General features: G+C 42.0%; 3 protein-coding genes across 5 annotated transcripts in view; 1 reads left to right on the top strand and 2 right to left on the bottom strand.

The window, feature by feature from the left end:
- LOC117424070 (centrosomal protein of 112 kDa-like) overlaps positions 1 to 3237 on the bottom strand; it is a 104598-nt gene extending 101361 nt beyond the window's left edge. Inside the window, exons 1-4 of one of the 2 annotated variants that reach the window (XM_034040104.3) lie at positions 3120 to 3237; positions 1991 to 2118; positions 1456 to 1646; positions 817 to 989 (exon numbers count right to left, since the gene is read on the bottom strand). In XM_034040104.3, coding sequence (XP_033895995.2) covers positions 817 to 989; positions 1456 to 1646; positions 1991 to 2090 — 464 coding nt within the window. In that variant the 5' untranslated portion in view covers positions 2091 to 2118; positions 3120 to 3237. The remainder of the gene's footprint in view (positions 1 to 816; positions 990 to 1455; positions 1647 to 1990; positions 2119 to 3119) is intronic. The other variant, XM_034040103.3, reaches the window with a different exon arrangement.
- Positions 3238 to 5464: 2227 nt separating this feature from the next.
- LOC117424645 (beta-2-glycoprotein 1-like) lies at positions 5465 to 9509 on the bottom strand. 2 transcript variants are annotated; one of them, XM_058992277.1, is made up of 5 exons: positions 9370 to 9509; positions 7940 to 8069; positions 7306 to 7467; positions 6201 to 6398; positions 5465 to 5641 (listed from the first exon to the last, which is right to left on the bottom strand). In XM_058992277.1, exons 2-5 carry the CDS (start codon positions 8010 to 8012, stop codon positions 5577 to 5579), a joined length of 498 nt encoding a protein of 165 aa, XP_058848260.1. In that variant the 5' UTR covers positions 8013 to 8069; positions 9370 to 9509; the 3' UTR covers positions 5465 to 5576. The 2 variants fall into 2 exon arrangements, with proteins under 2 accessions (XP_058848260.1, XP_058848261.1); XM_058992278.1 differs by having other exon boundaries at positions 7940 to 8030; positions 9370 to 9481.
- A 64-nt stretch (positions 9510 to 9573) lies between these two features.
- The window catches only part of LOC117424636 (protein kinase C alpha type-like), a 120674-nt gene continuing 117268 nt past the window's right edge, over positions 9574 to 12979 (top strand). The window contains exon 1 of the mRNA XM_058992275.1: positions 9574 to 9994. Coding sequence (XP_058848258.1) covers positions 9825 to 9994 — 170 coding nt within the window. The 5' untranslated portion in view covers positions 9574 to 9824. The remainder of the gene's footprint in view (positions 9995 to 12979) is intronic.

The raw sequence follows: 12979 nt of genomic DNA, 5'->3' as shown, positions 1-12979 counted from the left end.
GCTTTGACACCAACTCCACATGAATTACTATTAAACTCAAACTCATAGCAGCTAGCACATCATTAGGACATACAAATGCTTGCCTGTCAAAGACGATATTCCAGAGAGGGTGAAGTGCTCTAATTGTTTATAATTGCATGCATTATTTCAGGCTTCAGAGATCTACTATTGCTATTAACCACATGCTGTAAGAAGTGAATCCAAAACTACAAGCATGGTAGAAATCTGATACAAGGAACAAACTGAACAAGCATGTTCGCAGTGTGCAGTATCCTGGGCACAGACAAGAATTACTGATGTCTTAGGTGATCCAAACTGAGAACTGAACAGTGTCTCAAATTCAGTGAGAACCTAGCAGCATTTCATTTTACACACATTTAGAGAAAAAGGCTGTTTTGAACTGAACCAGCCAATGCAGATGGACTCATTACTTACAATGGCTGCTGTGTACACTCAGTTCCTTAGCACCCCCTGCTGGTTAAAAAGGAGTACCGCGTGACTGTAACCGACCAGCAGATCAAGGATACAGTGAAGATGAATTTATTTATTTTTAAAGCGGGAGCATTTTCATTAATTTGTCAGATTTATGCACATGTGTATGTATGCATTTGTACAGCACCTGATTGTGACAGGTATGTTACAGAATGGAACTGTGGAACTAGGCTATGTGTGGTCTGAAGCTTTTGACTAATAATATAAATGTGCTCTGTGCTGGTACCCACAATCCGTGTCTGCCTCTCTGTACTGCCTTCTGGCCTAGATTAATATCAAACCAGCCTGGCCGTCATTACAACACGTAGTGCTAGAAAAACGGACCTGTGTGCAGGACGAGGTGAGGAAGTCAAGGTCCCGTCTTCTCTGGGTGTCAGCCTCCAGGAGTCATCCACTTTGGAGTCTCTACTGCCCAGCTCCCCCGTCACCCAGTCAGGCAGTCTCTCTGAGCTCTGGTCCAGGGGCCTCGCGGACAGGGGCTCGTCAAAGTAGATCGACTGGAAGAAATGTGTTTGAGAGTTAAAAGAGTTCAATTCAATGAATTACCATACATCTTTATACACGTTTAGTAAAATGTACTGTTATTTTAACACCTGGCCAGAAATTATAGTTAAATATTACAGCTAGTTCACTTGTGTTTAAATGCTTGTTTGTATGTGTTTGTAGATACTGCAACTTTACTGGATAAAAATAATTATACAAAAAAATTAATAGGCAGTCACTAACCCCAAGGTTTGATCCAAAATATTTCCTCCATTAGCACCAACTCTGTTTTTTTATTTTTTTTTATGTTTCCAGAATTATTTAGGAATGACAAATACAGCACATGGAAAAGTATACAAAAATCACACTTCAAAAAGGGCACAGGCAAGCATTAAAATAAGTCAACTGTGCCACCTTGTGGCTATGCCTGGCCACTGCAAAACACAGGAAAGCCACATGAAAGGGTTGTAAATGCAGTACCATGTATGTGGGCAGTGTTTTCAGTGTCCCTGGCTCTGGTCTGTGGGTAAACGGCCCCTCCAGGGCCCCTCTTCTGAGCATGTGCAGTAACAGTCTGGCGTACATGTTGCGGTTCTTCCTGCCCATGACTCCTGTGCCTGAACCCGAGGGCTCACAAAGCTTCTTAATCCACAGGGCACATCTCTGACGCTCTGTCGAGGGGGTAGGAAAAGCAGCATTGACACTTCATTATGTGATCAGCACTAACCAAACCTGCAGCTGTTTTAACAACCATTCGACTCATTAGACCCAAAGTAGCCCATTAATATCCCTTCCCTTGTGTATAGAACAGAGCTAGTCTGATCGGGACAATCAAGCCTACGTGCTCCACTCTCCCAGAGCTGGTGCCCTAGTTAACTACACTCTCCTCCCAAACCTAAACCCAAACCTTCTACCCGAATCAACCCCTTCCATACCCAATGGGACCAATCAGCACCATACCCCACAGCTCTGGCACTGCTCCAAACACATTCTATAGGAGTGCTCCTAATTGTACCTGATTTGTGTGGTAGTTTCAGAACATATGGTTTCATGTCCACCAGATAGTGATCAAACTCTGAATCCAGTTTCTCCCATGTCTGCTCCTGGCTGCTCATTGTGGCCTGCGTGTGCGTCGAGCAAAAGCTAAAAATGCAAGAGAGAACGACTGTGAAGAAATGGTGCAGCGTACTTTTATATGTTTTTAACAAATACAGAAAAATCAATCGGAAAAAAGTTAACCCCCCCCCCCCCCCCATGTTGAAATTCAGTTTCTACAGCTGCTATCCGAATGGATTTCAGTGTGATTGGGATTAAAACTCAGTTTGGGGGTTCAGATTACAGGGAGTCTGCTGCTCCTGTGTTTCAAATCTCACATTTCCTTTATTTTTAAAATGACTTTTGGTAAAAAAAACAAACAAACAAACAAACAAACAAACAAACAAAAACCTTGCCTTCCTTGGCAAGGGTCTGAGCCAATGAGAAAGCTCTATTTGGCCGTGTAGACAATCAATGACTGGAGAGGAAGTGGTTTTTGCCAGAGCAGTATAATAGCTTGCATTTCAAGTAGCCTTTTCACAGTAAAAACTACAAGACAATGCAATCATATGAATACTTTAAAACAAACACGCTCCGTAATAAACGCAGAGGTTAATTTGAGGCTGTTGTGATTAAGATAGCTTGGGTAAAGTATGATGATAAAACACAAGATTTCACTACATCCAGCTCCGTGCGTTTCCAGTAGAATATATTACTGCCAGTAGGATTTTTACTGGCACTAAGGCAGGTGATTCCGCTGCTGCCAGTAGCTGCACAAAACAAATTATTTATATAACAACCCATTTCACGTTCTCTAAACCTAGTCAATAAAATATACTGCTAAGTATTTCTCTTTGGGCAGCCCTGAAGACGTTATAATACCGGTGGCAGTCTTACTGGCAGTATAATTTGTACTGGTAATCGGAATCTCTTTAGACACAACTTTAAAAGTACGGTTAAGCCGGTAACTAGTCGTAGTAAAATCGCAGTGTATGTGCAGTTCACGGCACCTTGCAATGATATACTCAGTCCGATTTTAACCCTGTGGTATTAGCGCAGTCTGTATGCAGCACATTCATAAACTATAGCGAAACACCGTGTATACTTACATTGACAGCGACTCAGACTTCAGCTCCCGCAGCTCCAAACGGTTTAAACTTCCATCCCATCAAACACTGATATCGTCATTTCCTTCTTCCGCAGGCGGCAGGGAGACGTCAGTCGTTGCCATGGAAACTAGAGACGCCAGTTAGAATGCAAACGGACAAGCTTCTTCAAATTATTTAAAGACGTATTGTCATTTCATTTGGATTTATAAAAAGACCCACACAAACTGATGAAGATCAAAAGATCTACTTTTGCATTTTCCCCATAGATGTTACTTTTATTATTATTATTATTATTATTATTATTATTATTATTATTATTATTATTATTATTATTATTATTATTATTTATTTATTTATTTATTTATTTCTTAGCAGACGCCCTTATCCAGGGCGACTTACAATTTTCAGATAAATTTTATAACCAGTGGGGCAGGGCACTTATTCTTGTAAATACACTCTTGCAAAAGATCCAGGTTCACTTGTGCAGGCAGTTCTAGAGACTGATCTATTGCCTCAGCCCTCTACCGAGGACTATTTACCCTGGGTTGAAAATTAACTTTGATTTATTCAATACTTTGTTTCCAAGCTTGCGAAATGAATCCGGAAAATTACCAAACCGAAATATCCCATTTGAACACTTGCAGTGTTTTTAGGTGGATAGCCTAACAGCTGACTGCCACTGTCCCTCTCCTTCACCCCTCTTAACCTGCCATTGAAATACCCTATCGGGAAAAAGCAGAATTGGAGTTCATGGTTCATTTATAGTTGTATTCGCAGAATCCTGTCACTTGGACTGAATAAGCACAGTGGGGGCAGGCTGACGGGATATTTGCATACTTGCCAACATTTGGGAACTGTTCAGCGGGCCACTCGTCCCCTGGGGGGGGGGGGGGGGGGGGGGGGGGTCATACCCAAAAAAACACTCTATAATAGACGTATCCTCTCAACTCAACACCACAGGACCAGCATGACAGTAAACATAGACACAATGAAGCGCTCTTACCTTTCTATACGTTAGTGATCAGCAGATGTGTCAGCCGCACGAAGAGCACAGCGTGTGGTTTTCACTGTACTGTGCAGAATAAATGACTTTTTTTCTATGGGTAAATATCAGGACTCTCTTCCTATGCATCGGGACGCGGGATATTTGCTAGAAAATCGGAACTGTCCAGACCATATAGGGGCTGTTGGCATGCATGCATTTGCAGTAGGCATATTGGCACAGTGACCGAGTGAGCCCATCAGTTTCTTTGATCAGTATCTGCTGACAGTGCAGCCCTGTCCAGTACTGGTTCACCCCAAGGGGTTACAGAAAGGGTGGTTCTCATTGTTTTCTTCGGGTGCCATAATGGATCACATTGTTCTGTACCGTGGAAATCTCTTTAATGTAGCAGCTCATCTAAAATGGGGCTTGCAAAACAATTCTGCCACATGCTTCCAATGTGATCCAGCACTGGTGATGTGGCTTGCAGTATTTGCACAGCGTGAGCCCATCCATTTCTTTGCTCACATGAACTGCAGCACTTGTTAGCAGTGCTGTCCTAGGATATAGAAAGCAGAGGTAAGAAACCTCACCGCTGTCATTGTTTTTACTGGGCGCCATTCTACAAGAGGATCAATTCCCCATTTATACAGTTGGGTTTTTACTGGAGCAATCTAGGTAAAGTACCTTGCTCAAGGGTACAGCAGCAGTGTCCCCCCACCTGGGACTGAACCCACGACCCTCTGGTCAAGAGGCCAGAGCCCTAACCACTACCCCACACTGCTGCCCTCCACAGTTTAGTGTTTTTGTGTTAGTGCTGGTGCTTGAGGAGGTGTGCAGTCTCCCAGATCATTTGGTTTAGAAAAACGTGTTCCCCATTCCCTCCCCTTTTGCAAACACCTTGCCTTACCCTAATCAGAGACTGAGAACAGAATAAGAGATTATTTATCTCATGATCTTGACGCAACCCGTTTCAAATGAGGTTTTTCCTTTGTCCTTAATGAGACACCCTATGGCTTTGCTTCCTCATTCCAAAATAATTATAATAAAAATAATAATAATAATAATAATAATAATAATAATAAAAAGATCTCCCAAACTCTGTGTATCATCACCAATTCACTTCTGCATTGAGTGTTTCATAAGCTGATTGGAAGCACATTTTCTACGGCAGTAAACATGTCCGCCAACCAGATGTCCCGGAGCTTCCAAACCCAGTACTCTAACCACAAGCCAGGTTCTCTTCTGCAAGCAGTTATGGAGACTGATCTATTGCCTCAGTCCTCTACCAACACACAGTGCAACATGAATGATGCATAAACACACAAATATCACTTCAGAGAGGGACGTCATAACAGATGAGAAGATTACAATATATTTTATTTGAAGGAATCTGCCATGATCTGGGCATCAATAGAAATGCAGGTAAACAGCAGGTAAAAGAAGATTATTTAAAGTTATCAGATTGCGTTGCTTCAGCACTGTTGTATTTCCGATGGCAGGTTCTTATGATTAAGGTTATATGTGAAACTGCTAGGTTCTGTAAAGAAGAAAAAAAAAACACATTAAATGTATAGTTGTATCTTGTTTTAATTTGGTGGATCTAGAGCTCATATAAGGTGAGCTGACAGTAGAGGCCAATGCTGTTGATACAATGAATACTTCATTGAAATACATTGTGAAGGTCAGTTTAATGAGTGAGAATGCTTAACCTCTTCAGCCCTTAATTATTTTTATTGAGCTGAAGAATAGTCCTTTATTGAGTAAACATGAGAACAGGATGAAAACTTTTTTGTTTTTTTAACAGCTATTTCTACACGACCTCAGACTGGGATCTAGGAGTCCTGTGAGGTTCCAGCGCGATTCCCGATGGCATGTGTGAACATATGGTGCTAAGAACAAGCAGGACCTTGAGGCGCCAGGACTGAAAGGGTTAAAACTGAGACCAGAAAGTTCCCCAAATTAATTTCTCACTGGGTGAGGTATAAACTGAGACCACCAAAGAAATGCGAGCCGATCCGCATCCAATATACCCAATACATCGTGATGTGTTTTACTTGATCAACACCCTGCCCTTCATATGCACACGAATGCCGTACCTTTGTAACACGATGGAATTGTGAGATTGCCATCCAAACACTGGGTATAAACCGGGTAGCCACACCCCCTGTCCTTATCTTTGCAATAGAACGCCACCCTGTCAGCGTGCTGGACTCTCCTCTCTGGCAGGTCGTGCAGCCAGGTCTTTTGATTGTTGTATAAGATGCGGCCTCTTCGTACACTGATGACGCAGGATGCTGGAGAGAACAATGAAAGCATTTGTTTAGCATTAGTTTATATTTTCATGTAATGATGTAAGCTTTGCAGTCCACTATTGAAAGCTCTGTCAAACGCATTTGAAATGGTCTGATGTTCGGCTCCTTGACCCTGGCAGAGTTCTTAGGGGGGGATTCAATTATGTAATGCTAGTTGGTTTGGTCACTGCACAAGCACCCACAAAGGGTGTAGTGTCAGAAAGTGGTACATTGTCAGAATGTGTACAAAAACTTGACCCGTGCAATGTTAGAAAGTGGTACGCTGTCACATTAATTACACATTATTTTTTTTGGAAACTTAAACTGGAAACAGACAATCAATTTCACTAAAAAGGAAAAACAATTCATGACGAACAAGACAAAATGAGAAGTCCACCGCACAGTTGCACAAGTAAAAAAATTACAAGACCCAATGCATACGATATATATTCACATACTACTTTCTTAATGGTGGAAAAATATCAGCAATTACATAAACAACAATGTAAAAGACTGGAAAATATGATAAATTCAATTTTAAAAAATATGTAAACGTACCAGATTTAAGCAGAGCGAGCAAGCCGTACCAGTCTTTACCGCGTACCTGAAAACAACACTACACCAGGGCTTCTTTTTTGGGGGGGCAGCACAAGCAGTCAGAAAATGCGGACAGCAGCAACAGCAAGCATGCAATCATGAAGGGATATGCTGCAGATTCACATCTTAAAAACAACCAATGAGACTTCCCTTAACGCACAGTTATGTGTCCGCAGGAGGATGCATTGAGCCTTACAAACATCATGCAATAAACCCACAGTGAAAAAAGGGCTTGGGGTTATAAAGTTGTGCTGCTTAATAACCCCAAATTGCTAAGAAATGTTGACTCCAGTCCGTAGACAACAGGACCTACCTCTGCAAACTGGCTTCTGGTTCTCTGTTTGCTCGCATTGCGCTTCCACTGCACCGTCCAAGATGTAATTGCCATGGCACTTATACTCAAACTTCTCCTTGCAGTCATACTGTCTAACAACCGTGTATCCATTCGGTATTGCAGGCGGGTGCTGACAAGTCTCTGCAATAAAACAAATGCAGAGAACATATTCTGCGTTTACACCCTCAACAACGGAATTTTTCTTTTTAAAAGGGTTCATTTAAACGTGATGCTTGTGGATGTGTGTGTGTGTGTGTTTGGGTGTTTGTGTGTGTGTGTGTGTGTCTTGAAGGTCAAATGGTTTGAAGATGTGCTCTGAAGAGCTACCATTGGAACTGGGAACACAGCGGGCATGTGGGCAAGCAGTACAACTATTAGACGCTCAAATCTCACAAGTAATGATTTTGTCAGTTGCTTGCTCTCATCCAGTGATCCAGCGATGTGGAACTTGCTCATACTTGAGTCAAAAAAAAAGACCAAATCAATGTTTTCACCCCCATGTCTGCATCTACATGTAGCTCCCCACATGCTCAGATTCTCTCTCCTTTCAGAAGACCCTCTCGGCCAAAAGATGACAAAAATGTGCCCTATAATAACTAAAAGAAGCACTCACCTGTGGTAGAAGTCCCGAGGTTATACAAAGAAACCTCGCAGACCAGTAACAAGACAAGTCTCTTCAGCATCATCCTGGTTTTGGTGTTGCGCTGTGCAGAGGATCAATGACATTCAGCTGATCTGAGTCTCTGAGGAGATCAGTGAATATATACAACACTTATTCTTTCCAAAATAAACAACTGATAACATGTTGATGGGAAATGTGCACAGTATTTGCACAGAGTGAGCACATCAACTTCTTTGAACTGAACTTTGTACTGCAATATCTGGTGGCCCTGATCAGCACTGGTTCACCCCAGCGGATCAAACTGTTTTGTGCCTTGGAAAGCTGTTTAATGTGTGCAAAAATGAGGCTCACAAAACAATTCTGCCACATGCTCCCAATGTGACCCAGCATCAGTGACGTGGCTTGGCAAACCATTCCATACTCTCACCACTCTCTGTGCAAAAACATGCATCCTCCTACCCTCTGTCCTAAGTCCATCGCCACTTAATTTCAAAATGATCAGCTCCTTTTAAGAATTATAAAAAAAAAAAAAACTGTAATTATGCTCTCTTAACCCTTCTTTGTTCCTGGCTAAACAGATTCAGCACCCTGAGCCCATCTCCATTCCTCATTCCTTTTAGTCTGATTGCCCTTCTCTGGACTCTCTATGCAGTCGTGGTGTCTGTTTGGTTGTACAGGGACCAGTATTGAATGCAATATTCAAAGTGCAGTCTCCCCATGAGGGCATTTTACACATCATCACTACCTGCTCTACACTCTTCCCTATATGCTATTTCATTTATTAGCCACAAGGTGGAGACGTTGACTACCAGACCCATCATTATTATCCACCCTACACTCCAGCAGAGGCGGAACTTGGGGTGCGGGCTTTGCATGGCTTCTAGCATATCCAGGGGTTACAGTTTTGTTCAATGGCTTTCAGCACCCTCACTTTAAATATTGTTGGAGCGCCACTGCTTTCAAGTATGTTGTTTTTAAAGCTTCGTTAGCAACACATAGAACACGCATGCGGTCACACACAGAGATTACAAAAGAACATGATTTAAATCTTATCGTTAAATCTTCCAAGATTTAATGTGATGTTTAGTATATATTTTAACACAAAGTATGGATTTGATATATAGGGTTATATATGAATGTGATACGATAGAATCGATGCTTATTCTATTACAGGTACAAGTACAGGTACAGGTTACAGTTTGCGATCGATTAAACTCACAATAAGTCCAGCAAAAAACAAAACAAGACAAAGTCTTTTCTTAACACTTCCGCATGGTAAATGCGCCCAGTAATGTGCCACAGAAGTGTCCCATTCTGTAGCCAGGCTTGTGTTATGGCATGCATTTCCGCTGATTTTCCGTGGTTTGACAGTGATTGTTTCGTGTTCCTGATATTTCTGATTTGCCATACTATGTACTTACTGCACTCTGTTACGCTGTTGCAACACGGTGCGGTAAACTCTTACAGTGTTTAGTCCATTGCACCCGTTCAGGTTGTCCGGGAACACTGGAATGTGTGGTTTGGTAAGGCATGTGTAACGCTGCTACTATCAACTTGACCCCTACCGCCGCTTCACAGTCTGAAACGTACACTCCCATTTGAGAGCAGTGTATTCACTGACGTCAGCCCCAGTGAAAGGAGGAAGGAGAGAGAGAGAGAGAGAGAGAGAGAGAGTTCAGCCAGTGCTGTCATTAACTAGTTATGCTGTAGAGAGCTACTGGGGTAAAGTATTCTACCTTCAGAAAACAGCACTATAGAAATTACATACCAGACTGTGCAAAGCAAAACCCGGGAGGTGGGACTCTTGTCTCCGCTTCTGCCTCTTTCTTTCTCTCTCTCTCTCTCTGGCTCATTTTATAAAAAGTTTCTGGTGATTATGGCTGATGTGATGCATATGAACGACTCGTCCTCAGCGGACGTAGCGAACAGATTCGCCCGTAAAGGTGCTCTGAGACAGAAGAACGTCCACGAAGTGAAAGACCACAAGTTCACGGCGCGGTTCTTCAAACAGCCGACATTCTGCAGTCACTGCACCGACTTCATTTGGTAAGCGGCTGCCTTTGTTCGTGTTGTTTTCAGGTTTAAATGTGGAAAAACCAGATCATGTGTTATAATGCAATATTACAATGCATGTTGCAATAGCTTTTTTTTTTTGAGCATGCATGACCTCAAATAACGTTACTGTAGCTGTGTATTCTTAACTAGAGTACTGTACTTGGCTTTTTCACCAGTCACAGGGCTATGCCAGCGCAGTGGAACAGTGGTGCGACCACTGTGGCAGTCGGCAGCAGTAATCGTATTGCGTTCTGTCATCATTGCTATGGAACTTAAGTTTCTTTGTGGTTGCAGTGGAATACATGTTTATTTATTTCTGTTGTTTCTGGATACTCGGGGATCTGTGTTATTCACAAGTTCGGAGGACCCCCAGCCCGTAATAATTATGTATTCTGCATTTGGAGAATACATCGCTAACAATGGTCTTGCTCTGGACTGAGCTAGATATTAATACAGTATTGCTTTGGATACATGGTTATACAATATACGCTGTAGTAGGTAGTGATCACCACATAACCACATCTACTGTATGTAAATACAGTAACGTTTTAGTGGAAAGAAAACAAACCTAAAGTGGGATCTCCATGCAGGTACAATGTAATAATACAAGTCAAGGATCACTGGCCAGTAGATGAATAATGCCCATCCTGCAATCTGCATATAATACAGCATATTGCTGATTACATTAAACTCAGCTGGACAGTGCATGCTGAGTGCAGCTGCTGAATCCATTCCATCATTCATTCATTCATTCATTCATTCATTCATTCATTCATTCATGTATTTAATCCAGCTCTATAAACCTTACTAAAACATATATCAAATAAGCCTTCCTTTTAATAGAAGGGCAATGCAGACCATCCAGACATGGCACAGCTAGCAGCAACATGCAAGATCAGGGGTGGCAATAATAACTCATGTTGCATAGCAGTTTCACCCATTCCCGGTTTTACTAAGAGCTTGGTTAACCAGTGTGTATAGGTAACAAGCTCAGGTGTGTCTTATTAAATGTATAGTAAAACCAGGAATGGATCAAACTGAGATGCAAGTCTTATTGCCTTCCCTGAAGATGCCAATAGAAGGTTGGCAAGCCCACCTTAAAAAAATGGTGAGTTTCTCAAACAGGGAAATAAGTTGTCTGTTTTTTTTAGCACTGTCATCAATCAAGTGGGCCCGCGGAGCCCTGGTATGATTTATAAGCTGTCTTACTGAAATACTGGGGCGATTCTCTGGTGCTTCAGAGCTCAGTTAAAAAAGGATTGAGAGCGTGAGGCAGGCAATGCTTACAGGACCGGGGATGCTAGCAGGGCTTCAGATAAAAGTAGGGCTTCTGTTGTTCAGGGGGCATTTATACTTTTGCTGTTCTTATTAATAGAAATGTTCATGAAATGTTCATGATGAACCCCAAAAGACTGGTCATTTCCAGTGCATCTATAGGATAAACACTTTATCGGTTAAAAACTAAAATCAGAAACCCTGAAATTAAATTGTGTTTACCCTTATACAAGCTTACCATGATAATTTGGATATACTGTTGTTTACTCTAGGTTACCATAGGTTTATATGTTTTTATAACCTGCTTTAGCATACCTTTCTGTGCTTTACATACACCAATGTTTAATCATGCGTTCACGATGATTTATAACACTTTGCTGTCTTTTATTGTGGTTACTTTTATAAAGATGATAAGACAGGGCAGCTAACAGCACTGTTGTATGTACAGTAAGTTTTCTGATGGAGCTTCCCCAGTGCACTGGACATTCCCTGTCAGTTCTGGGTCTTCCAAATGCAGTTTTCCAGAGTGAGATTCCTTTTATTTCTATTCTAATCCAGAGCCACCACACCTCCCTCTCTTACACATAGCATTCTCATGATGTGTTTTTGAAACGTGGAGCACAGCAGTCAAGACGTAGCCAGAGCCACAAGAGAGTGAATAGAGAAACACACGCTGTAGATCAGAACTCCTTGTTATCTGAATTGCTCGGGGTACAAGTCTTTACAGAGCAGGCGTTTGGACAAAGGGAGTTCATGCAGAAAGTCATGGGGAGCACTCTTCCAGTTAACGGGGGCTGTAGTGTACTGTACCTGCTGAATACATGAAGTTTAGGAGATGTGTCAGCCCATTGCTAATTTACATCGTCCCCAGGATAGGAGTGATAGTTGTAGACTTTGACACTCTCCTAATTGCTTCAACCCTCATATCTGTGTTTGAGTAAGACAAGCCCCATAAGCTGTAAATGCATTAATCTCCCTGCGGAATACGCAGCTTGACATAACTGTCAATAAGCTTGCATGGTTTATTGGCTTTTATAGTTTTACAATAGCTGTAATCTATTGCTCTGATGTGTTGTCGTGTATATGGGCATGTCCGAGTGCACAGTCGTGGAGTGGTTGCTTGGAGGTGTTCTCTAAAAGAGGTGTAGCAATATTATTCCTATTCACAGAGATCCAGGAGGACTGCCCCTGCCTTTCACACAGGGCTTAGTGCTCCTGCCCATTGTTTGCAGTGATTCTAGCACTGCATGCATGTTGCATGTGTTACGCAAAGCCTCTCACACGTGCTACATCATTCAGCGCTGTGTTTGGTCGTTACAATCTGTATACTGTGAAGGTCTTGGACCCTGGATTCTCACTGGCCACGGCTTTGCGATGGCGAGCGGCTAAAAATAAGAACATTCAATACGTGCCTAGAGCATTGATAAGAATCACTATTCTGAGGAAAGATCGTATCTGGCATTGAATGAGCAGAACGATAACTTAAGCCTAAAGAATTATAATATATTTGGGAAGAAGATGACTACAGATGATTGTGACAGTTCAAGGATGTAAATAAGACTCCTCTTGCATAGCAGTGTCATCCATGCCAGGTTTTAATACAAGCTTGATTAATGGACAGTGTATAGGTAACATTCTCTGGTATGTATTATTAAACCCATAGTAAAACTAGGAATGAACCAAACTGCTATGCAGTGGGAG

The sequence above is a fragment of the Acipenser ruthenus genome, chromosome 19 (genome assembly GCF_902713425.1).
Source record: "Acipenser ruthenus chromosome 19, fAciRut3.2 maternal haplotype, whole genome shotgun sequence".
Lineage (NCBI taxonomy): Eukaryota > Metazoa > Chordata > Actinopteri > Acipenseriformes > Acipenseridae > Acipenser > Acipenser ruthenus.
Note: the sequence above shows the minus strand (reverse complement) of the source record. Positions and strands in the feature narration are given on the sequence as shown.

What these genes read in the sequence shown, in the direction of transcription:
- LOC117424645 (XM_058992277.1), bottom strand. Translation starts at nt 8,012, where the DNA reads ATGATGCTGAAGAGACTTGTCTTGTTACTGGTCTGCGAGGTTTCTTTG. An exon ending in CCAGAAGCCAGTTTGCAGAG is followed by an intron (nt 6,399 to 7,305) that starts GTAGGTCCTGTT and finishes TGTTCTCTCCAG; the next exon opens with CATCCTGCGTCATCAGTGTA. An exon ending in AATTCCATCGTGTTACAAAG is followed by an intron (nt 5,642 to 6,200) that starts GTACGGCATTCG and finishes TCTTCTTTACAG; the next exon opens with AACCTAGCAGTTTCACATAT.